This window comes from Manis javanica, chromosome 4, assembly GCF_040802235.1.
Source record: "Manis javanica isolate MJ-LG chromosome 4, MJ_LKY, whole genome shotgun sequence".
Taxonomy (NCBI): domain Eukaryota; kingdom Metazoa; phylum Chordata; class Mammalia; order Pholidota; family Manidae; genus Manis; species Manis javanica.
In genome coordinates this window covers 132,209,386-132,236,698 of record NC_133159.1, presented here as the reverse complement: position 1 = coordinate 132,236,698, position 27,313 = coordinate 132,209,386, and the positions used below count along the sequence as shown (strand labels likewise).

The 27,313-nt window shown below is 40.8% G+C and overlaps 1 protein-coding gene across 3 annotated transcripts in view; it reads right to left on the bottom strand.

The window, feature by feature from the left end:
• The window catches only part of ZZEF1 (zinc finger ZZ-type and EF-hand domain containing 1), a 137,561-nt gene that overhangs the window by 79,249 nt on the left and 30,999 nt on the right, over positions 1-27,313 (bottom strand). For all 3 annotated transcript variants that reach the window (XR_012130534.1, XM_073234989.1, XM_073234990.1), the window contains exons 10-11: positions 14,884-14,975; positions 14,362-14,510 (exon numbers count right to left, since the gene is read on the bottom strand). Coding sequence is in view for 2 of the 3 variants with exons in the window: in XM_073234989.1 (XP_073091090.1) it covers positions 14,362-14,510; positions 14,884-14,975 (241 nt within the window). In the remaining variant the exon portion in view is untranslated. The remainder of the gene's footprint in view (positions 1-14,361; positions 14,511-14,883; positions 14,976-27,313) is intronic.

Genomic DNA, 27,313 nt, shown 5'->3' with positions numbered 1-27,313 from the left:
TACTGGAGGTCCTAGCCACGGCAATCAGACAAAACAAAGAAATACAAGGAATCCAGATTGGTAAAGAAGAAGTTAAACTGTCACTATTTGCAGATGATATGATACTGTACATAAAAAACCCTAAAGACTCCACTCCAAAACTACTAGAACTGATATTGGAATACAGCAAAGTTGCAGGATACAAAATTAACACACAGAAATCTGTAGCTTTCCTATACACTAACAACGAATCAATAGAAAGAGAAATCAGGAAAACAATTCCATTCACCATTGCATCAAAAAGAATAAAATACCTAGGAATAAACCTAACCAAAGAAGTGAAAGACTTATACTCTGAAAACTACAAGTCACTCTTAAGAGAAATTAAAGGGGACACTAATAAATGGAAACTCATCCCATGCTCATGGCTAGGAAGAATTAATATCGTCAAAATGGCCATCCTGCCCAAAGCAATATACAGATTTGATGCAATCCCTCTCAAATTACCAGCAACATTCTTCAATGAATTGGAACAAATAATTCAAAAATTCATATGGAAACACCAAAGACCCCAAATAGCCAAAGCAATCCTGAAAAAGAAGAATAAAGTAGGGGGGATCTCACTCCCCAACTTCAAGCTCTACTACAAAGCCATAGTAATCAAGACAATTTGGTACTGGCACAAGAACAGAGCCACAGACCAGTGGAACAGATTAGAGACCCCAGACATTAACCCAAACATATATGGTCAGTTAGTATTTGATAAAGGAGCCATGGACATACAATGGGGAAATGACAGTCTCTTCAACAGATGGTGCTGGCAAAACTGGACAGCTACATGTAGGAGAATGAAACTGGACCACTGTCTAACCCCATACACAAAAGTAAATTCAAAATGGGTCAAAGACCTGAATGTAAGTCATGAAACCATTAAACTCTTGGAAAAAAACATAGGCAAAAACCTCTTAGACATAAACATGAGTGATCTCTTCTTGAACATATCTCCCCGGGCAAGGAAAACAACAGCAAAAATGAGCAAGTGGGACTACATTAAGCTGAAAAGCTTCTGTACAGCGAAAGACACCATCAATAGAACAAAAAGGAACCCTACAGTATGGGAGAATATATTTGAAAATGACAGATCCGATAAAGGCTTGACGTCCAGAATATATAAAGAGCTCACACGCCTCAACAAACAAAAAACAAATAACCCAATTAAAAAATGGGCAGAGGAACTGAACAGACAGTTCTCCAAAAAAGAAATACAGATGGCCAACAGACACATGAAAAGATGCTCCACATCACTAATTATCAGAGAAATGCAAATTAAAACTACAATGAGGTATCACCTCACACCAGTAAGGATAGCTGCCATCCAAAAGACAAACAACAACAAATGTTGGCGAGGCTGTGGAGAAAGGGGAACCCTCCTACACTGCTGGTGGGAATGTAAATTAGTTCAACCATTGTGGAAAGCAGTATGGAGGTGCGTCAAAATGCTCAAAACAGACCTACCATTTGACCCAGGAATTCCACTCCTAGGAATTTACCCTAAGAACGCAGCAATCAAGTTTGAGAAAGACAGATGCACTCCTATGTTTATCGCAGCACTATTTACAATAGCCAAGAATTGGAAGCAACCTAAATGTCCATCGGTAGATGAATGGATAAAGAAGATGTGGTACATATACACAATGGAATACTACTCAGCCATAAGAAGTGGAAAAATCCAACCATTTGCAGCAACATGGATGGAGCTGGAGAGTATTATGCTCAGTGAAATAAGCCAAGCGGAGAAAGAGAAATACCAAATGATTTCACTCATCTGAGGAGTATAAGAACAAAGGGAAAACTGAAGGAACAAAACAGCAGTGGAATTACAGAACCCAAAAATGGACTAACAGGTACCAAAGGGAAAGGAACTGGGGAGGATGGGTGGGCAGGGAGGGATAAGAGGGGGGAAGAAGAAGAGGGGTATTAAGATTAGCATGCATGGGGGGGAGGGAGAAAGGGGAGGGTGGGCTGCACAACACAGAGAGGACAAGTAGTGACTCTACAACATTTTGCTAAGCTGATGGACAGTAACCGTAATGTGGTTGTTAGGGGGGACCTGATATAGGGGAGAGCATAGTAAACATAGTATTCTTCATGTAAGTGTAGATTAAAAATTAAAAAAAAAAAAAAAAAGAAAGAAAGAAAGAAAGAAAAGGGGGATTACTCCTTAACAGGATAAAACTATTGGTAAATCAAAGATCAACGCATGCTTTAAATATCCTTAATGTTGATCACTTAAAGGGTGTCAGATGATCAGCTATGGAGGTACTTTTTTCTGATAATATTCCTTTCTCTTAATTAAAAAAAAAAAAAAAAAAGCAGTTATTGTGTGCTGACCTCCAATGAGTTCTGCACAGTGGTATAGAGGGCATGTCAAAGTGTGGGCAAAGGGTCTGTTTGTTTCTATGCAGAAGATCAAGGCCTAGCTTGGATACCCAGAAAATGAACTAAGATACGATATGAGGAGGAGTTTCCGGCATCAGCACTCTCTGGAGGACTTGTGCCAGGGGATGATCATCAAAAAGCCTCCACAGGGATCCGGACGATGCTGCGGTTGTGGCTGCATCCAGCCCACCGTCTCCTGGACTTGCCATAGGAATGAGGAGGGAGATGTCTAGGCTGGCATATGCATACAGTGAGACAACGAATTTGACCGGATCTGTACTGTTGGAACTCAACCAGGAGTTGGGAGGGGTGCAAGTTGTAGCATTTCAAAATCTCATGACTATAGACTATCTATGGTTAAAAGAACATATGGGGAGGAGGGCGGAGCCAAGATGGCGGCGTGAGTAGAGCAGTGGAAATCTCCTCCCAAAAACACATAGAGCTATGAAAATATAACAAAGAAAAATCTTCCTAAAATAGAGACCACAGGACACAGGACAACATCCAGACCACATCCACACCTGCAAGAACCCAGCGCCTTGTGAAGGGGGTAAGATACAAGCCCCAGCCCGGCGGGACCCGAGCGCCCCTCCCCCCGGCTCCCGGCGGGTGGAGAGAAACCTGAGCGGTTTTTTTTTTGGCGAGCACTTTTTGGAAGCCTTAGAGGGACGGGCCCCCGTTGCTGGGGAGGCAGGGTGGCGGGACCGGTGAGGAGGTGCCTGGGAACGGCGCCGGAGGACAAAGAATATCGCGCGTTTCTCCCTGCGAGACCTGGGGGCGGGTGCCTGAGACCGGTGCCTGAGGACGGAGGAGGTCGCGCGTTTTTCCCCTTTTTTTTTTTTTCTCTTTTGGGCGAGCGCTTTTTGGAAGCCTTGAAGGGACGGGGACCCCAGTGCTAGGGAGGCACGGTGGCGGGACTGGTGAGCGGGTGGCTGGGACCGGCGCCTGAGGACAAAGAATATCCCCCGTTTTTCCCTGCGGGACCGGGGGGCGGGTGCCTGAGACCGGCACTTGAGGACAGAGGAAATCGCGCGTTTTTCCCCTTTTTTTTTCTCTTTTCTGCGAGTGCTTTTTGGAAGCCTAAAAGGGACAGGGACCCCGGTGCTAGGGAGGCAGGGCGGCGGGACTGGTGAGCGGGTGCCTGGGACCGGCACCTGAGGACAAAGAATATCCCGCATTTTTCCCTGTGGGACCGGTGGGTGGGTGCCTGAGACCAGCACCTGAGGACGGAAGAAATCGCGCGTTTTTCCCCTTTTTTTTCTCTCTTTTTGCCGAGTGCTTTTTGGAAGCCTTGAAGGGACAGGGACCCCGGTGCTAGGGAGGCAGGGCGGCGGGACTGGTGAGCGGGTGCGTGGGACCAGTGCCTGAGGACAAAGAATATTGAGCATTCCTTCCCTGCGGGACCGGTGGGTGGGTGCTTTTTGGAAGCCTTGAAAGGACAGGGACCCTGGTGCTAGGGAGACAGGGCAGCAGGACCAGTGAGCGGGTGCCTGGGACCGGCACCTGAGGACAAAAAAAAAAAAAAAAAAAAAAACAATCGCTTGTTTTTTCCTTTTTTTTTTTTCTCTTTCTTTCTGTTCCCTCTCTCATTGTTGCTGTTGTTGTTTTGGTTTGGAGAGTGCTTTTTGGAAATCTTAAAGGGGCAGGACAGGTCACTTAGACCAGAAGCAGGAAATCTGGGGATCTCTGAGCACTCTAACCCCCTGGGCAGCAGGGAGCACAGAGGCCCCTTACGGAGATAAATAGTCTCCTGGCTGCTCCCCCTCCAACGGGGCTTCACCATTTTGGAGGAACAGCCCCAGCCAGGCCAAGCCCACAGCAACAGCGGAGATAAACCCCAAAGCAACTGGGCAGGAAGCAGAAGCCCTGTCTGCGCACAGCTGCCCAGCACAAGCCACTAGAGGTCGCTATTCTCCCAGAAAAAGGCTACAAACCAACAAGAAGGGAAGCTCTTCCAGCGGTCACTTGTACCAGCTCTGCAAACTATCTCTATCACCATGAAAAGGCAAAACTACAGGCAGACAAAGATCACAGAGACAACACCTGAGAAGGAGACAGACCTAACTAGTCCTCCTGAAAAAGAATTCAAAATAAAAATCATGAACATGCTGACAGAGATGCAGAAAAAAATGCAAGAGCAATGGGATGAGATGCAGAGAAAAATGCAAGAGCAGTGGGATGAGATGCAGAGAAAAATGCAAGAGCAGTGGGATGAAGTCCGGAAGGAGATCACAGATGTCAGGAAAGAGATCACAGAAGTGAAACAATCCCTGGAAGGATTTATAAGCAGAATGGATAAGATGCAAGAGGCCATGGAAGGAATAGAAGCCAGAGAACAGGAACGTATAGAAGCTGACAGAGAGAGAGATAAAAGGATCTCCAGGAATGAAACAACACTAAGAGAAATATGTGACCAATACAAAAGGAAAAACATTCGTATTATAGGGATACCAGAAGAGGAAGAAAGAGGAAAAGGGATAGAAAGTGTCTTTGAAGAAATAATTGCTGAAAACTTCCCCAAACTGGGGGAGGAAATAATCGAACAGAGCATGGAATTATACAGAACCCCCAACAGAAAGGATCCAAGGAGGACAACACCAAGACACATAATAATTAAAATGGCAAGGATCAAGGACAAGGAAAGAGTTTTAAAGGCAGCTAGAGAGAAAAAGGTCACCTATAAAGGAAAACCAATCAGGCTAACATCAGACTTCTCAACAGAAACCCTACAGGCCAGAAGAGAATGGCATGATATACTTAATGCAATGAAACAGAAGGGCCTTGAACCAAGGATACTGTATCCAGCACGACTATCATTTAAATATGATGGTGGGATCAAACAATTCCCAGACAAGCAAAAGCTGAGGGAATTTGCTTCCCACAAACCACCTCTACAGGGCATCCTACAGGGACTGCTCTAGATGGGAGCACCCCTAAAAAGAGCACAGAACAAAACACACAACATATGGAGAATGGAGGAGGAGGAATAAGAAGGGAGAGAAGAAAAGACTCTCCAGACAGTGTATATAACAGCTCAATAAGCGAGCTAAGTTAGGCAGTAAGATACTAAAGAAGCTAACCTTGAACCTTTGGTAACCACGAATCTAAAGCCTGCAATGGCAATAAGTACATATCTTTCAATAGTCACCCTAAATGTAAATGGACTTAATGCACCAATCAAAAGACATAGAGTAATAGAATGGATAAAAAAGCAAGACCCATCTATATGCTGCTTACAAGAAACTCACCTTAAACCCAAAGATAAGCATAGACTAAAAGTCAAGGGATGGAAAAACATATTTCAGGCAAACAACAGTGAGAAGAAAGCAGGGGTTGCAGTACTAATATCAGACAAAATAGACTTCAAAACAAAGAAAGTAACAAGAGATAAAGAAGGCCACTACATAATGATAAAGGGCTTAGTCCAACAAGAGGATATAACCATTCTAAATATATATGCACCCAATACAGGAGCACCAGCATATGTGAAGCAAATACTAACAGAACTAAAGAGGGAAATAGACTGCAATGCATTCATTGTAGGAGACTTCAACACACCACTCACCCCAAAGGATAGATCCACCGGGCAGAAAATAAGTAAAGACACACAGGCACTGAACAACACACTAGAACAGATGGACCTAATAGACATCTATAGAACTTTACATCCAAAAGCAACAGGATATACATTCTTCTCAAGTGCACATGGAACATTCTCCAGAATAGACCACATACTAGCTCACAAAAAGAGCCTCAGTAAATTCCACAATATTGAAATTCTACCAACCAATTTTTCAGACCACAAAGGTATGAAAGTAGAAATAAATTCTACAAAGAAAACAAAAAGGCTCACAAACACATGGAGGCTTAACAACATGCTACTAAATAATCAATGGATCAATGAACAAATCAAAATAGAGATCAAGGAATATATAGAAACAAATGACAACAACAACACTAAGCCCCAACTTCTGTGGGATGCAGCGAAAGCAGTCTTAAGAGGAAAGTATATAGCAATCCAGGCACACTTGAAGAAGGAAGAACAATCCCAAATGAATAGTCTAACATCACAATTATTAAAACTGGAAAAAGAAGAACAAATGAGGCCTAAAGTCAGCAGAAGGAGGGACATAATAAAGATCAGAGAAGAAATAAACAAAATTGAGAAGAATAAAACAATAGCAAAAATCAACGAAACCAAGAGCTGGTTCTTTGAGAAAATAAACAAAATAGATAAGCCTCTAGCCCAACTTATTAAGAGAAAAAGAGAGTCAACACAAATCAACATAATCAGAAATGAGAATGGAAAAATCACGACAGACTCCACAGAAATACAAAGAATTATTAAAGACTACTATGAAAACCTATATGCCAACAAGCTGGAAAACCTAGAAGAAATGGACAACTTCCTAGAAAAATACAACCTCCCAAGACTGACCAAGGAAGAAACACAAAAGTTCAACAAACCAATTACGAGCAAAGAAATTGAAACAGTAATCAAAAAACTACCCAAGAACAAAACCCCGGGGCCGGACGGATTTACCTCGGAATTTTATCAGACACACAGAGAAGACATAATACCCATTCTCCTTAAAGTGTTCCACAAAATAGAAGAAGAGGGAATACTCCCAAACTCATTCTATGAAGCCAACATCACCCTAATACCAAAACCAGGAAAAGACCCCACCAAAAAAGAAAATTACAGACCAATATCCCTGATGAATGTAGATGCAAAAATACTCAATAAAATATTAGCAAACAGAATTCAACAGTATATCAAAAGGATCATACACCATGACCAAGTGGGGTTCATCCCAGGGATGCAAGGATGGTACAACATTCGAAAATCCATCAACATCATCCACCACATCAACAAAAAGAAAGACAAAAACCACATGATCATCTCCATAGATGCTGAAAAAGCATTTGACAAAATTCAACATCCATTCATGATAAAAACTCTCCGCAAAATGGGAATAGAGGGCAAGTACCTCAACATAATAAAGGCCATATATGATAAACCCACAGCCAGCATTATACTGAACAGCGAGAAGCTGAAAGCATTTCCACTGAGATCGGGAACCAGACAGGGATGCCCACTCTCCCCACTGTTATTCAACATAGTACTGGAGGTCCTAGCCACGGCAATCAGACAAAACAAAGAAATACAAGGAATCCAGATTGGTAAAGAAGAAGTTAAACTGTCACTATTTGCAGATGATATGATACTGTACATAAAAAACCCTAAAGACTCCACTCCAAAACTACTAGAACTGATATCGGAATACAGCAAAGTTGCAGGATACAAAATCAACACACAGAAATCTGTAGCTTTCCTATACACTAACAACGAATCAATAGAAAGAGAAATCAGGAAAACAATTCCATTCACCATTGCATCAAAAAGAATAAAATACCTAGGAATAAACCTAACCAAGGAAGTGAAAGACTTATACTCTGAAAACTACAAGTCACTCTTAAGAGAAATTAAAGGGGACACTAATAAATGGAAACTCATCCCATGCTCATGGCTAGGAAGAATTAATATCGTCAAAATGGCCATCCTGCCGAAAGCAATATACAAATTTGATGCAATCCCTCTCAAATTACCAGCAACATTCTTCAATGAATTGGAACAAATAATTCAAAAATTCATATGGAAACACCAAAGACCCCGAATAGCCAAAGCAATCCTGAAAAAGAAGAATAAAGTAGGGGGGATCTCACTCCCCAACTTCAAGCTCTACTACAAAGCCATAGTAATCAAGACAATTTGGTACTGGCACAAGAACAGAGCCACAGACCAGTGGAACAGATTAGAGACCCCAGACATTAACCCAAACATATATGGTCAGTTAGTATTTGATAAAGGAGCCATGGACATACAATGGGGAAATGACAGTCTCTTCAACAGATGGTGCTGGCAAAACTGGACAGCTACATGTAGGAGAATGAAACTGGACCATTGTCTAACCCCATATACAAAGGTAAACTCAAAATGGATCAAAGACCTGAATGTAAGTCACGAAACCATTAAACTCTTGGAAAAAAACATAGGCAAAAACCTCTTAGACATAAACATGAGTGATCTCTTCTTGAACATATCTCCCCGGGCAAGGAAAACAACAGCAAAAATGAGCAAGTGGGACTACATTAAGCTGAAAAGCTTCTGTACAGCGAAAGACACCATCAATAGAACAAAAAGGAACCCTACAGTATGGGAGAATATATTTGAAAATGACAGATCTGATAAAGGCTTGACGTCCAGAATATATAAAGAGCTCACACGCCTCAACAAACAAAAAACAAATAACCCAATTAAAAAATGGGCAGAGGAACTGAACAGACAGTTCTCCAAAAAAGAAATACAGATGGCCAACAGACACATGAAAAGATGCTCCACATCGCTAATTATCAGAGAAATGCAAATTAAAACTACAATGAGGTATCACCTCACACCAGTAAGGATAGCTGCCATCCAAAAGACAAACAACAACAAATGTTGGCGAGGCTGTGGAGAAAGGGGAACCCTCCTACACTGCTGGTGGGAATGTAAATTAGTTCAACCATTGTGGAAAGCAGTATGGAGGTGCATCAAAATGCTCAAAACAGACCTACCATTTGACCCAGGAATTCCACTCCTAGGAATTTACCCTAAGAACGCAGCAATCAAGTTTGAGAAAGACAGATGCACTCCTATGTTTATCGCAGCACTATTTACAATAGCCAAGAATTGGAAGCAACCTAAATGTCCATCTGTAGATGAATGGATAAAGAAGATGTGGTACATATACACAATGGAATACTACTCAGCCATAAGAAGTGGAAAAATCCAACCATTTGCAGCAACATGGATGGAGCTGGAGAGTATTATGCTCAGTGAAATAAGCCAAGCAGAGAAAGAGAAATACCAAATGATTTCACTCATCTGAGGAGTATAGGAACAAAGGAAAAACTGAAGGAACAAAACAGCAGCAGAATTACAGAACCCAAAAATGGACTAACAGGTACCAAAGGGAAAGGAACTGGGGAGGATGGGTGGGCAGGGAGGGAAAAGGGGGGGGAAGAAGAAGGGGGGTATTAAGATTAGCATGCATGCGGGGAGGGAGAAAGGGGAGGGTGGGCTGCACAACACAGAGAGGACAAGTAGTGACTCTACCACATTTTGCTAAGCTGATGGACAGTAACCGTAATGGGGTTGTTAGGGGGGACCTGATATAGGGGAGAGCATAGTAAACATAGTATTCTTCATGTAAGGGTAGATTAAAAATTAAATAAAAAAAAAAAAAAAGAAAGAAAGAAAGAAAGAAAAGGGGATTACTCGTTAACAGGATAAAACTATTGGTAAATCAAAGATCAACGCATGCTTTAAATATCCTTAATGTTGATCACTTAAAGGGTGTCAGATGATCAGCTATGGAGGTACTCTTTTCTGATAATATTCCTTTCTCTTAATTAAAAAAAAAAAAAAAAAAAAAGCAGTTACTGTGTGCTGACCTCCAATGAGTTCTGCACAGTGGTATAGAGGGCATGTCAAAGTGTGGGCAAAGGGTCTGTTTGTTTCTACGCAGAAGATCAAGGCCTAGCTTGGATACACAGAAAATGAAATAAGATACGATATGAGGAGGAGCTTCCGGCATCAGCACTCTCTGGAGGACTCGTGCCGGGGGATGATCATCAAAAAGCCTCCCCAGGGATCCGGACGATGCTGCGGTTGTGGCTGCATCCAGCCCACCGTCTCCTGGACTTGCCATAAGAAGGAGGAGGGAGATGTCTAGGCTGGCATGTGCATACAGTGAGACAACGAATTTGACTGGATCTGTACTGTTGGAACTCAACCAGGAGTTGGGAGGGGTGCAAGTTGTAGCACCCCAAAATCTCATGACTATAGACTATCTATGGTTAAAAGAACATATGGGATGTGAACAGATCCCAGAAATGGGCTGCTTTAATTTGTCTGATGGTTCAAGTACAGTTGGAAAATATCCATCATATTATAGATAAATTTTCACAAATGCCTAGGGTGCCTAAATGGTTTTCTTGGCTTCACTGGAGATGGCTGGTAATTATAGATTTGCTTTGTTTATGTCACCGTATTCCTATAATGTTAATATGTGTGTGCAAATTAGTTAGTAGTTTAAAACCTATACATACTTAAGGTACTATACAAGAAGATATGTCAAAGAAATAATCAATCCTCCCAAGTTTCCTTCATATGCTACATCTATAGCTTTTCTTCTTCCTTCCTAATTACAAACCTTAAATAGAATTCGTGCCTCATATCGAATTTACCGAGTATCATAATTCCTCCAGGTGGTAAAGATACCTCGAGACAAGTGCTGGGCATAGAAGCCAGAGGGCATAAATCTGCAAAGAAGTAAAAAGCTAACCTTTGCAAACAATATGGCTTCTCTCTCACTTACCAACTTTACATTTCCCTGTATGGCCCCGGAAGATGACTGGTTAGCCAGAGACGGGTAAGATTCCTCAAGGGAGGAACAACCTAAGACAGGCACAGTCGCAGGGGGGCCATCAGGTGAGAATTTGGGGATCAACAGAGGTGAGGCTCAGAACCTCACCCCCCTTGCTTTGAGAGAAATCTTCTGCATCCGTGGATGTCTTGCTGCCCTTGTCTAGCCTGGATTAATACTTAGTCCATAGGCACACACCTGATCATCTGATCATCTACATTTGCCTTCTTACAGCACTAAACTATGTTTTCTACCTTTATCTTGCATCTACCTACCATTTCAGCATTTTATTAAAAATAAAAATAATAATAATAATAGGAGAAATGTGGGATCAACATATAAATCAAGTACAAAAATCAAATGAATATTCATATTTGACCTGATGGTTTATAGGTCATATTGCATGATCAAAACCGAAAGTTTCTGTGATGAATGCCCTTGTACTGTTCACCATGTAAGAATTTATTCACTCTGTAAGAATTCGTTCACCATGTAAGAACTTGTTCGTTATGCTTCAGAAGATTGGAGACTGACGAGAATTAGGCTTGAGATGGATTAATGATTGTACATTGAGCATTGACCCCCCTATACTGAATTTTATTGTTGTTAACAACCATTTGATCAATAAATATGAGAGATGCCCTCTCAAAAAAAAAAAAAAAAAAAAAAAAAGAACATATGGGATGTGAACAGATCCCAGAAATGGGCTGCTTTAATTTGTCTGATGGGTCAAGTACAGTTGGACAATATCCATCATATCATAGATAAATTTTCACAAATGCCTAGGGTGCCTAAATGGTTTTCTTGGCTTCACTGGAGATGGATGGTAATTATAGATTTGCTTTGTTTATGTCACCGTATTCCTATTATGTTAATATGTGTGTGCAAATTAGTTAGTAGTTTAAAACCTATACATACTTAAGGTACTCTACAAGAAGATATGTCAAATAAATAATCAATCCTCCCATGTTTCCTTCATATGCTACATCTATAGCTTTTCTTCTTCCTTCCTAATTACAACCCTTAAATAGAATTCATGCCTCATATCGAATTTACCGAGTATCATAATTCCTCCAGGTGGTAAAGATACCTCGAGACAAGTGCTGGGCATAGAAGCCACAGGGCATAAATCTGCAAAGAAGTAAAAAGCTAACCTTTGCAAACAATATGGCTTCTCTCTCACTTACCAACTTTACATTTCCCTGTATGGCCCCGGAAGATGACTGGTTAGCCAGAGACGGGTAAGATTCCTCAAGGGAGGAACAACCTAAGACAGGCACAGTCGCAGGGGGGCCATCAGGTGAGAATTTGGGGATCAACAGAGGTGAGGCTCAGAACCTCACACCCCCCTGCTTTGAGAGAAATCTTCTGCATCCGTGGATGTCTTGCTGCCCTTGTCTAGCCTGGATTAATACTTGGTCCATAGGCACACACCTGATCATCTGATTATGTACATTTGCCCTCTTACAGCACTAAACTATGTTTTCTACCTTTATCTTGCATCTACCTACCACTTCAGCATTTTACTAAAAATAAAAATAATAATAATAATAGGAGAAATGTGGGATCAACATATAAATCAAGTACAAAAATCAAACGAATATTCATATTTGACCTGATTGTTTATAGGTCATAATGCACGATCAAAACCGAAAGTTTCTGTGATGAATGCCCTTGTACTGTTCACCATGTAAGAATTTATTCACTGTGCAAGAATTCGTTCACCATGTAAGAACTTGTTTGTTATGCTTCAGAAGATTGGAGACTGACGAGAATTAGGCTTGAGATGGATTAATGATTGTACATTGAGCATTGACCCCCCTATACTGAATTTTATTGTTGTTAACAACCATTTGATCAATAAATATGAGAGATGCCCTCTCAAAAAAAAAAAAATCATCCTATATAAGATGTGAAAGACTTTGAAAGAAGATTTAGGGAAAAAGACCTATTTTATTTTAATGTGTCCCAAGGGTGTGACATAACTGCTAAAAAACAAGTATAATCTCAAGTTTTTATTAAGAAAGAAAAGCCTTTTAAAAAGGCACGTAGGTGTAATGGGAGGGAGATTTTAGGAGGGAGATCTGTTCCAATTCATATTGAAGGTTGGAATGAAGACCACTGAGTTGAAATTACAAAAGCAAATTTCAACTGAACATATTCTAATTATTGAAGTGCAGTATATTCTTCATCATTAAGAGTATTCTAGGAAGAATTGAATGAACATTTGTCAGGAATGCTACTAAAGGAAGTCCAGCAAAGAGAGGGAATTATTCTAGATCCTTGCTATTCAAACAGGGAGCATCAGAGTCACCTGTGAGCTCATTAGAATGTTAAAGTCTCAGGCCCCACTCAAAACTACCAAGTTAGAATACTCATTTTTAACACAATCCTGGGTGATTCATCCTTTGTACTACATTAAGGCTTAGTAGTACAGTACTAATGATAGTGGAAGGCTTCTGTTAACTCCGGCACCCCATGACCTGTGAAATACAGCAGCAAAAATAGCAAGCCTAGGGTTCAGCCTCATTCGTTTTAACTTGAAACTAGTAAGGGAGACAACAGTGTCCAAGGGGTCACCAATGACCTCTGTGGCTAAATCCAACAAATCCACGTCTACACTTTATCTTACTGACTCCTGGATAACTCATGACACTGCCGCCCACCCCCCTACTTCTTTAAACATGATTTTCCCTTGGCTTCAGGATGACACACCCCTGGCTTTCCTGCTACTTCTCTGGCCATTTTTTGCCACCTCCTTTTCTCTGCTGCCCTTAATGCTGGTGCCTCTCAGTATGCTGACCTAAGTCCTCTTCTTTTCCCAACTCACACACTCTTCCAGAATGATCTCTTCTAATTCATTTCAAATTATCACTTAAATGTCTGTCATATCTGTACTCTTCTTGGACATGTTGATCCAAACTAGCTCTCGGATGTCTCAAAGGCTTCCTGGAACCTTAAATTCAACAGGATTAAAACTGAGCCCCCATCACCTTCCCCAAAAACCTGTTTTACCCAAGGTAGTTTCTGTCTCAGACAAAGGCAGTAGAGCATACTACCCCTGACCCTGAGCCCAAGCCAAAAACCAGTGCCTAGCATCAGGCCTAGCACATAGTAGGTGCTTAATAAATATTTCCAAAGAAAGCATAAGTAGAAGGAGGGAGGTTGGGATGGGTAACTTTCCCAGCGGTGAGGTAAGACTGAGTCCCTAGGCTGTCCACAATTGAGGCATGTATCATTACCCAGCCATTCTAAAGATGTGCATGACTGGTCATAGAAGGGGCCAAGTAAGGGTCTATGAACAGATTAAAATACATGTCTTCACATTTGCTGCTAGAAAGCAGTGAATGCTCATGGCCTCGGAGGATGGGGCAGTGGCCCCTTTTCTATAAAGACAAGAAAGCATATTCTACCAATTAGAGAATGTATAAAATCTTATTAAAAATAGAAAGATTTTTATTCTGTTCCTTACCTGCTTTTTACAAATTGTCTGAATTCCTGAAGCTTCCATTTGTCATATTTTTCAAACCTTTTGAAGTGTTCTTCTGCATTAAATTTATCAGAAGATGAGTTATAGGCAAACACCAGCCCACACTGGGCACCAATACCACCACGCCGAACCTGGAAACAGACATCTAGATAAAGTCCACCAAAGGGCCAAAAGTGCTGTGGCTGTTTTATTTCTAAATGATATGGCTACATTCAAGAAGCTGAAATCAAAATCAAACCAAAAACTTATATTTCAAATACATTAGGTCTTGCAAAAGAAGGCTGCTTCCCAAGAAAAGATTCCTTATCCTTATCAATCCTTACATTCACACCATTCACAGACATAATAATCTTTTCATCCCTGTGTCTCTGCCCTCTCCTGGAGGCCTGACAAAGAATCATCATTAAATATTCAATGAAAAACCAATGACATAGACCTCTCAAATGTAATCCTCTTTTTAAAAACAGCAGTAATATTGCTTAAAGAAAGTAGCATGAGAGGTACCATAATCCGGATCAGTGTAACTTGGAAGGCAGATTCAGTTCCTGTAGAAAAAATTGTACTTGCTCTGGTTTTTCCAGTCTCTGTAAGAAAACCTGCAGAAGAAAAAGTTGAAGTCAGGATGAATGATTCATTGTTATAATCCTAAGAACTAAAACCAGTGAAAACAAGCTGTATGTTTTGAGGCAGGGGGAACTAGTTTCTCTGGTACTCTCATGAAAATCAGAGTAAGTTCTTCCTCTGGACAGTTGCAACCCCACTGAAAAGCCCCTGGGTGACAGAACACTGGCCAGGCACAACTGCCTCAGGGCACAGTCTTCTCAACCACACAGCAGCCCTGCTCTGAGATAACAAAGGATTAAAAGTGTATAAAGACTGTGATTTTAATTCAGTGGACAAAAGATAGGATAATCAATCACCTTTCTGAGCCATTCCTAAAACCATGACTGATGTTTGACTGGGCTGATAAAGGTCAGCAAATTTAAAGAGGCTGAGAGAGGAATTAGATAGCTTCTAGAATACTCTTTCAGGAAAGACTGTGAAAAACTTTGGAAGGGTTAAAAAAAGATTGCTGGATGTTCTGCTGAGCACACTCTTTGGGTTATCTCCATCTTTCATTGTCTCTCAGCTATTTTACAACTCTACAAATTGTAGAGTAATGACAGTAATTACAATGATTCTTGTCGACAGAGACAAAAACTGTGTTCTCTGGAAAAGTAGCTGATGATTTCTTATGCATACTGACCAATTTTATATCTATCTGTAGATTCATGTCAGCATTCTTACTGGTCTATGTGTGTTCTATGAATTCTCCTTTGAACTGTTTCTAATATCTTACTGGCTCCCTCACTAATTAATGAAATAGATAAAACATGTATTCATTTTATATTTGTCTTAGAGCCATGGTTTACCTTTTGTGTTGCTGTTAATTATTCTTTAATAATTCACAAAAAGGTCTGGGGCTAGGCCCAAGTCTGCCTTTCTCTTTCATACCTCTGTGAATGATGTAATTCACACATCTGCTTGTGTCAACACTAAGGAACCATCCTTCCTGGGACTATGATTTGCTCCCAACCATCCTGCCTTATCAAATTTCATGCTTATTTCATTACACTGGGTTAAAAAAAAACAAAAATTTGTGGAGCTGACTCTACCTAAGGCAACATGCAAAATTTGTCACCAAAACCAAGAAAATCAAATTCAAAGGATCCTTTACTAGTTCAGGGAGACGCTAATATATGATCCAGTTCTATCAAACAGTAATTCTGCAGAAAATTATAAGGAACCATACAGCCAGAAATTCATATAATTCCACTAGTACTAATGCTTAAAAAATGTCTTAATTACTGAATTGTTACCTTCTCCCAGAGGTCTGGATGCCTCTATCTAGTCAAATCTATTGCAAAGGCTGAAATACTACCAAGAAGCTAACTAATTAGTCAGCACTTTTAAATTAATCTCAAAGTAGCTGAAGCAATAATTTAAGTCAAAACAATCAGATTCTTTTTAAATAACATTGCCACCAAATACAAATTTAAGGATTTTTTAAAGGCCAAAATTAATTATTTAATTAAATTAAGGCTTAAAAAGCAACTAAATAAAACCATCATGCTTCCTTTTCTTAGTAAAAAAAAAAAACCTAACATGTCTAATTGCTAAAATTAGTGCTTTGTCTGTTTTGACACAATGCCGTCCTGGCCCAATTTATTCTCTTAAAACAACATGAAAAAAGTAAATAGTCCCAGATTTGAAGAATGTGATAAATCTGCCCCTTCAGTACTATTGGGAGCATCCCATGCTCCTTTAGGACAGCAGAGCAGTGGCCACAGCCCGCAGGAAGGTTGGCCCTCCGCAGTGCCCGAGTTCAGTTCTCTGGGAGCTCTGTGCAGCAAGTGGCCCTTGTCCAGACCGGTGCCTCCCTGCCGTCGGGGAGCCTGAAGTGTGCCAGTGAAAAGAGCCTTTCCCCTGTACAGAAGGAAGCAAACCACTTCTCAGAAACTGCCAGTTCTGGCTCTGAGGACTTTCCCCTGCCCTACCTATCTCCTCAGGCTCATTTTTGTAGTGGAGCAAGAGACCAAAACCTAACCTGAGCTACAAGGCACAGACAGCGATGGTTGTGGAGGGAGCGACAGGAGAAACCAAGTCTCCTCCCTACACTCACTCACATGCCACAATGTGCTTATCAGAAACACAGAATAACTTTTAAAATCCACAAACTACAACTAGCTTACAAAATCCATCCATCCAATGGAGGTGGAAGGCAGGGAGGAAAGGGAGGTAGATAAGACACAAGAAGAATAACAAAGTATTCCAAGCAGACCAGGCATAGGAGCTGGCAAATTCTTCCAATAGCTACAGAAAAATCTGTCATCCCTTCAGACTTAGAATAGTGTTAAAAAACCATAAACTGATGTTTAAGACAGTGAAAATATTCTGTGTGATATTATAATGATGGGCAGATGTCATGATAACTTGTTCAAATCCATAGAAAGTACCCTATGAGTGATCCCTACAGCAAACTGTGGGCTTCAGGCAGTTATGTCTCTCTAGGTTCATCCTTTGGTCACAGATATACCACCCCAGGGAGTGATGTGGATAATGGGGTGGCTATGCATGTGTGAGGGCGGGAGGTGGAGGGGTGATCTCTGTGCCTTCCTCCCATTTTGTTGTAAGTGTAAGACTGCTCTAAAAAACCGACTTTAAAAAAAAAGAATAGATGGAGACATGAATTGAAATGGCTATAAAAGTGAAAAAGATAAGGGTGGAGCCAAGATGGTGGCGTGAGTAGAGCAGCAGAAATCTCCTCCCAAAACCACATATATTTATGAAAATATAACAAAGACAACTCTTCCTAGAATAGAGACCAGAGGACACAGGACAACATCCAGACCACATCCACACCTGCGAGAACCCAGTGCCTCGCGAAGGGGGTAAGATAAAAGCCCCAACCTGGCGGGACCCGAGCGCCCCTCACCCCAGCTCCCGGTGGGAGGAGAGGAGTTGGAGCCCGGAGGGAGAGGGAGCCCAGGACTGCTAAACAACCAGCCCCAGGCATCTGGACCAGAGCACAGTCACGGTGCATGCGTGGGGCCCTGGATACTAGGGAAACAGGGCAGCAAGAACGGTGAGCGGGTCCCTGAGGCTGGCGTCCAGGACAAAGAAGAGCGAGTGGCTTTTTTTTTTTTTTTTGCGAGTGCTTTTTGGAAGTCTTAAAGGGACAGGGACCCAAAAACCGGACGGAAGCGTCCTGGGACACTTAGTCCAGCAGCAGGGAATCTGGGGATCTATGGGCACTCTAACCCCCTGGGCAGCAGGGAGCATGGAGGCCCCTCACGGAGATAAATAGCCTCCCGGCCGCTCCCCCTCAAACATGGCACCACCATATTGGAGCAGCAGCCCAAGGCAAGCACGCGCACAGCTACAGTGGAGATAAACTCCACAGCAGCCAGGCAGGAATCAGAAGCCCCATCTGCGCGCAGCTGCCCAGCACAAGCCACTAGAGGTCGCTGTTCTCCCAGGAGAGGGAGGCCACAAACCAACAAGAAGGAAACTTCTTCCAGCCGTCACTCGTGCAGGCTCTGCAAACTATCTCTATCACCATGAAAAGGCAAAATTACAGGCAGACAAAGATCACAGAGTCAACACCTGAGAAGGAGAAAGACCTAACCAGTCTTCCTGAAAAAGAATTCAAAGTAAAAATCATAAACATGCTGACGGAGATGCAGAGAAATATACAAGAGCTAAGGGATGAAGTCCAGAGGGAGATTACAGATGCCCGGAAGGAGATCACAGAAGTGAAACAAACTCTGGAAGGATTTATGAGCAGAATGGATAAGATGCAAGAGGCCATTGAAGGAATAGAAACCAGAGAACAGGAATGCATAGAAGCTGACAGAGAGAGAGATAAAAGGATCTCCAGGATCAGAGAACTGTGTGACAAATCCAAAAGGAACAATATCCGTATTATAGGGGTACCAGAAGAAGAAGAGAGAGAAAAAGGGATAGAAAGTGTCTTTGAAGAAATAATAGCTGAAAACTTCCCCAAACTGGGGGAGGAAATAATTGAACAGACCACGGAAATACACAGAACTCCCAACAGAAAGGACCCAAGCAGGACAACACCAAGACACATAATAATTAAAATGGCAAAGATCAAGGACAAGGAAAGAGTTTTAAAGGCAGCTAGAGAGAAAAAGGTCACCTATAAAGGAAAACCCATGAGGCTATCATCAGACTTCTCAACAGAAACCTTACAGGCCAGAAGAGAATGGCATGATATATTTACTGCAATGAAACAGAAGGGCTTTGAACCAAGGATACTGTATCCAGCACGATTATCATTTAAATATGATGGAGGGATTAACCAATTCCCAGAGAAGCAAAAGTTGAGGGAATTTGCCTTCCACAAACCACCTCTGCAGGGTATTTTACAGGGACTGTTCTAGACGGGAGCACTCCTAAAACTAAACAGATGTCACCAGAGAAAATAAAATCACAGCAAAGAAAGCAGACCAACCAAATACTAACTAAAGGCAAAAAAATAAAATCAACTACCCACTAAAAGCAGTTAAAGGAAACATGAAAGAGCACAGAATAAAACAACCAATATGTAAAGAATGGAGGAGGAGGAATAAGAAGGGTGAGAAGAAAAGAATCTCCAGACACTGTATATAACAGCTCAATAAGCAAGCTAAGTTAGGCAGTAAGATACTAAAGAGGCTAACCTTGAACCTTTGGTAACCATGAATCTAAAGCCTGCAGTGGCAATAAGTACATATGTTTCAATAGTCACCCTAAATGTAAATGGACTGAATGCACCAATCAAAAGACACAGAGTAACAGAATAGATAAAAAAGCAAGACCACCTATATGCTACTTGTAAGAAACTCACCTCAAACCCAAAGACATGCACAGACTAAAAGTCAAGGGATGGAAAAACATATTTCAGGCAAACAAAAGAGAGAAGAAAGCAGAGGTTGCAGTACTAATATCAGACAAAATAGACTTCAAAACAAAGGAAGTAACAAGAGATAAAGAAGGACACTACATAATGATAAAGGGCTCAGTTCAACAAGAGGATATAACCATTCTAAATATATATGCACCCAACACAGGAGCACCAGCATATGTGAAACAAAACAAATACTAACAGAACTAAAGAGGGAAATAGAATGCAATGCATTCATTTTAGGAGACTTCAACATGCCACTCACCCCAAAGGACAGATCCACTGGGCAGAAAATAAGTAAGGACACGGAGGCACTGAACAACACAGTAGAACAGAAGGACCTAATAGACATCTATAGAACTCTACATCGAAAAGCAACAGGATATACATTATTCTCAACTGCACATGGAACATTCTCCAGAATAGACCACATATTAGCTCACAAAAAGAGCCTCAGTAAATTCCAAAATATTGAAATTCTACCAACCAACTTTTCAGACCACAAAGGTATAAAACTAGAAATAAATTCTACAAAGAAAACAAAAAGGCTCACAAACACATGGAGGCTTAACAACATGCTACTAAATAATCAATGGCTCAATGAACAAATTAAAATAGAGATCAAGGAATATATGGAAAGAAATGACAAAAACAACACAAAGCCCCAAATTCTGTGGGACGCAGTGAAAGCAGTCCTAAGAGGAAAGTATATAGTGATCCAGGCACACTTGAAGACGGAAGAACAATCCCAAATGAATAGTCTAATATCACAATTATCGAAACTGGAAAAAGAAGAACAAATGAGGCCTAAAGTCAGCAGAAGGAGGGACATAATAAAGATCAGAGAAGAAATAAACAAAATTGAGAAGAATAAAACAATAGCAAAAATCAATGAAACCAGGAGCTGGTTCTTTGAGAAAATAAACAAAATAGATAAGCCTCTAGCCAAACATATTAAGAGAAAAAGAGAATCAACACAAATCAACAGAATCAGAAATGAGAATGGAAAAATCATGACAGGCTCCACAGAAATACAAAGAATTATTAAAGACTACTATGAAAACCTATATGCCAAAAAGCTGGAAAACCTAGAAGAAATGGACAACTTCCTAGAAAAATACAACCTTCCAAGACTGACCAAGGGAGAAACACAAAAGTTAAACAAACCAATTATGAGCAAAGAAATTGAAACGGTAATAAAAAAACTACCCAGGAACAAAACCCCCGGGCCGGATGGATTTACCTCGAAATTTTATCAGACACACAGAGAAGACATAATACCCATTCTCCTTAAAGTTTACCAAAAAATAGAAGAGGAGGGAATACTCCCAAACTCATTCTATGAAGCCAACATCACCCTAATACCAAAACCAGGCAAAGACCCCACCAAAAAAGAAAATTACAGACCGATATCCCTGATGAGTGTAGATGCAAAAATACTCAATAAAATATTAGCAAACAGAATTCAAAAATATATCAACAGGATCATACACCATGACCAAGTGGGATTCATCCCAGGGATGCAAAGATGGTACAACATTCGAAAAGCCATCAACATCATCCACCACATCAACAAAAAGAAAGACAAAAACCACATGATCATCTCCATAGATACTGAAAAAGCATTTGACAAAATTCAACATCCATTCATGATAAAAACTCTCAGCAAAATGGGTATAGAGGGCAAGTACCTCAACATAATAAAGGCCATATATGATAAACCCACAGCCAACATTATACTGAACAGCGAGAAGCTGAAAGCATTTCCTCTGAGATCGGGAACCAGACAGGGATGCCCACTCTCCCCACTGTTATTTAACATAGTACTGGAGGTCCTAGCCACGGCAATCAGACAAAACAAAGAAATACAAGGAATCCAGATTGGTAAAGAAGAAGTTAAACTGTCACTATTTGCAGATGATATGATACTGTACATAAAAAATCCTAAAGACTCCACTCCAAAACTACTAGAACTGATATCGGAATACAGCAAAGTTGCAGGACACAAAATTAACACACAGAAGTCTGTGACTTTCCTATACACTAACAATGAACCAATAGAAAGAGAAATCAGGAGAACAACTCCATTCACAATTGCATCAAAAAGAATAAAATACCTAGGAATAAACCTAACCAAAGAAGTGAAACCTATACCCTGAAAACTACAAGTCACTCTTAAGAGAAATTAAAGGGGACACTAACAAATGGAAACTCATCCCATGCTCTTGGCTAGGAAGAATTAATATTGTCAAAATGGCCATCCTGCCCAAAGCAATATACAGATTTGATGCAACCCCTATCAAATTACCAGCAACGTTCTTCAACGAACTGGAACAAATAGTTCAAAAATTCATATGGAAACACCAAAGACCCCGAATAGCCAAAGCAATCCTGAGAAAGAAGAATAAAGTAGGGGGGATCTCACTCCCCAACTTCAAGCTCTACTACAAAGCCATAGTAATCAAGACAATTTGGTACTGGCACAAGAACAGAGCCACAGACCAGTGGAACAGATTAGAGACTCCAGACATTAACCCAAACATATATGGTCATTAGTATTTGATAAAGGAGCCATGGACATACAATGGGGAAATGACAGTCTCTTCAACAGATGGTGCTGGCAAAACTGGACAGCTACATGTAGGAGAATGAAACTGGACCACTGTCTAACCCCATACACAAAAGTAAATTCAAAATGGGTCAAAGACCTGAATGTAAGTCATGAAACCATAAAACTCTTAGAAAAAAACATAGGCAAAAATCTCTTAGACATAAACATGAGTGACCTCTTCTTGAACATATCTCCCCGGGCAAGGAAAACAATAGCAAAAATGAACAAGTGGGACTATATTAAGCTGAAAAGCTTCTGTACAGCAAAAGAAACCATCAGTACAACAAAAAGGTACCCTACAGTATGGGAGAATATATTTTTAAATGACAGATCCGATAAAGGCTTGACGTCCAAAATATATAAAGTGCTCACCCACCTCAACAAACAAAAACCAAATAATCCAATTAAAAAATTGGCAGGGGAACTGAACAGACGGTTCTCCAAAGAAGAAATACAGATGGCCAACAGACACATGAAAAGATGCTCCACATCACTAATTATCAGAGAAATGCAAATTAAAACCACAATGAGGTATCACCTCACACCAGTAAGGATGGCTACCATCCAAAAGACAAACAACAACAAATGTTGGCAAGGTTGTGGAGAAAGGGGAACCCTCCTACACTGCTGGTGGGAATGTAAGCTAGTTCAACCATTGTGGAAAGTAGTATGGAGGTTCCTCAAAATGCTCAAAATAGACTTACCATTTGACCCAGGAATTCCACTCCTAGGAATTTACCCTAAGAATGTAGCACTCAAGTTTGAAAAAGACATATGCACCCCTATATTTATCACAGCACAATTTACAATAGCCAGGAATTGGAAGCAACCTAAGTGTCCATCAGTAGATGAATGAATAAGGAAGAGGTGGTACATATATACAATGGAATATTATTCAGCCATAAGAAGAAAACAAATCCTACCATTTGCAACAACATGGATGGAGCTAGAGGGTATTATGCTCAGTGAAATAAGCCAAGCGGAGAAAGAAAAATACCAAATGATTTCGCTCATCTATGGAGTATAAGAACAAAGGAAAAACTGAAGGAACAAAACAGCAGCAGAATCACAGAACCCAAGAATGGACTAACAGGTACCAAAGGGAAAGGGACTGGGGAGAATGGGTGGGAAGGGAGGGACAAGAGGGGTGAAGAAGAAAGGGGGTATTATGATTAGCATGCATAATGGGTGGGGTGGGAGAAAAGGAAGGGCTGTAAACACAGAGAAGACAAGTAGTGATTCTACAACATTTTGCTATGCTTATGGACAGTGACTGTAAAGGGTTTGTGGTTGGGACCTGGTATAAGGGAGAGCCTAATAAACATAATATTCTTCATGTAATTGTAGATTAATGATAACAAAAAAAAAAAAGAAAAGAAAGAAAAGGGGGATTACTCCCTGATAGGATAAAACTAACTGCAAATCACTGATTAATGCATGCTTTAAATATCCTTAATTTTGACCATTTAAAGGGTGTCAGATGATCAGCTATGGAAGTACATTTTTCTGATAATATTCCTTTCTCTTAAAAAAAAAAAAAAAAGAAGCAGTTCTTGTGTGGTGATCTCCAATAAGTTCTTCACAATGGTATAAAGGACATATCAAAGGGTGGGAAAAGGGTTTGTTTGTGTTTATACAGAGGATCAAAGCCTAATTTGGCTACCCAGAAAATGAATTAAGATATGATATGAAGAACTTCCAACATCATCATTCTCTGGAAGAGTCATTCCAGAAGATGATCATCAAAAAACTTCAACAAAGATCCTGGTGCTGTTGCAGTTGTAGCTGCATTCATCCCACCGGTTCCTGGACTTGCCATTGGAATGAAGAAGGAGATATCTAAGCTGGCCTGTGCATACAGTAAAACAACAAATTTGACTGGATCTATACTGTCGGAACTCAACCAAGAATTAGGAGAAGTGCAAGTTGCAGCGTTCTAAAATCTTGCGACTATAGACTATCTACTGTTAAAAGAACATATGGGATGTGAACAGTTCCCTGGAATGTGTTGTTTTAATATGTCTGATTTTTCTCAAACTATTCAAATTCAGTTAGACAATATCCATCATATCACTGATAAGTTTTCACAAATGCCTAGGGTGCCTAACTGGTTTTCTTGGTTTCACTGGATATGGCTGGTAATTGTAGGTCTGCTTTGGTTATGTAGCTGTATTCCTATTATGTTAATGTGTGCACACAATTTAATTAGTAGTTTAAAGCCTATACATGCTTATGTTACACTACAAGAAGATATGTCAAAAAATAATCCATCTTCCCATGTTTTCTTCCATCTCCTACTTCTATAGCTTTTCTTCTTCCTTCCTAATTACTGCCCTTAAGTAGAATTCGTGCCTCATATCGAAATTATCGAGTATCATAATTCTTCCAAGTGGTAAAGATACCTCAAGACAAATGCTGGGTATAGAAGCCCCAGGGCATAAATCTGCAAAGAAGTAAAAAGCTAACCCTTTCAAACAATAATGCTTGTCTCTCACTTACCAACTTTACATTTCCCTGTATGGCCCCGGAAGATGACTGGTTAGCCAGAGACGGGTAAGATTCCTCAAGGGAGGAACAACCTAAGACAGGCACAGTCGCAGGGGGGCCATCAGGTGAGAAATTGGGGATCAACAGAGGTGAGGCTTAGAACCTCACCCCCCCTGTTTTGAGAGAAATCTTCTGCATCCATGGATGTTTTGTTGCCCTTGTCTAGCTTGGATTAATACTTAGTCTATAGGCACACACCTGATCATCTACATTTGCCCTCTTACAGCACTAAACTATGTTTCCTACCTTTATCTTGCATCTACCTACCACTTCAGCATTTGATTAAAATAATAATAATAATAATAATAAGGGAGAAATGTGGGATTCACATATAAATCAAGTATAAAAATCAAATGAATAATCATATTTGACCTGATCGTTTATAGTTCATGATGCGTGATCAAAACCAAAAGTTTCTGTGATGCTGCCTTGCACTGTTCACCATGTAAGAACTTATTCACTATGTAAGAACTTGTTCACCATGTAAGAATTTGTTTGTTATGCTTCAGAAGATTGGAGACTGTTGAGAATTAGGCTTGGGGTTGATTAATGATTGTGCATTGAGTCCCCTATACAGAATTTTATTGTTGTTAACAACCATATGATCAATAAATATGAGAGATGCCCTCTCAAAAAATAAAAGTAAAAAAGATAAAATAAAAAAGAGGCCTTTCAGTAGATGATGATACAAGTATAAGAAAAAATCCATTTATTGGTTTCAGGAAGATTCTGCTTTACAGGTTCAAAGATAAAAATCCCAATTCTTCAGAGAGTGAAGGAGGATGCAGAGAGCCTGGCAGAGTGGCCTGCCTTTCCTGGGTCGGGGGAGGGGAAAAGGGCAAAGAGTTGCCACCACCTCTTCCCAACCCCACTTTGGATGCAGGTGACTCAGCAGCCAGTGGTGGCCTTCAGTGTGGCAGGGATGATGGATACAGTGAAGGAAACGCCTCTGCAGAGGCTGAGCTACTCAGGGAGGACTGCAGGAAGCCTGTCTTGTGCAAGAGCCTACTGCTTATGAAGACCTCCAAGGACAGGAGATGCAACTGAGAAAAGCACACTTTCCAGAGGTCTTCACTACGCTGGTGCTAAGAACGAACATAGGAAACAGGATAGAGGAAAGTGACACTGAGAATGCGTGAGGCCTGCAGTGCTGAGAAGCAAGTTAAAGGGAAACTAAATCCAAAGCAGTAAGGCCAGTTCCTTCCAATGTTAGTAATTGCTGGAACATTCCAATTTCCTCAGTGAGTTGGCAACATCTAAAGCAGTACAGTGAGCAGAGAGGGATGTATGCCAGAGACTAACTGGCTGGCCAGCACGACAGATGAGAAAGAGACTCACAAGCACTCCCCTGGATGAGGAAAACAGCCCACCCGCCATACTGCTGAAGAATACAGCAACAAGTATCACACTGACACTAGAAAAGGTGTGAGGCTTCCAGACACTTCCAATGCCAGATCAGCCATACTGAGAAATACCCTTCTTAAATTATGTTTTCAGCAGTACAGTGCTACTGATCCACTGAGATTTTTTTAAAATTTTGGTATCATAAGTATACAATCACATGAGCAACATTGTGGTTACTAGATTCCCCCCATTATCAAGTCCCCACCACATACCCCATTACAGTCACTGTCTATCAGCGTAGTAAGATGCTACAGAGTCACTACTTGTCTTCTCGGTGCTATATCACCTTCCCTATACCACCCCTCCCCCAGTTTTGTGTGCCTATCATAATGCCCCTTATTCCCCTTCTCTCTTCCTTCCCACCCACCATCCCCAGTCCCTTTCCCTTTGGTAACTCTTAATCCATTCGTTCTGTGAGTATGCTGCTATTTTGTTCCTTCAGTTTTTGCTTTGTTCTTTTGCACCACAGATGAGTGAAATCATTTGGTACTTGTCTTTCTCCACTTGGCTTATTTCACTGAGCTCCATCCATGCTGTTGCAAATGACAGGATTTGTTTTCTTCTTATGGCTGAATAATATTCCATTGTGTATATGTACCACCTCTTCTTTATCCATTCATCAACTGATGGACACTTAGGTTGCTTCCATTTCTTGGCTATTGCAAATAGTGCTGCAGTAAACATAGGGGTGCATATATCTTTTTCAAACTGGGCTGTTGCATTCTTAGGGTAAATCCCTAGGAGTGGAATTCCTGGGTCAAATAGTATTTCTATTTTGAGATTTTTGAGGAACCTCCGTAATGCTTCCCACAATGGTTGAACTAGTTTACATTCTCACCAGCAGTGTAGGAGGGTTCCCCTTTCTCCACATCCTCACCAGCTTTTGCTATTCCTAGTCTTTTCTATGTTGGCCATCCTAACTG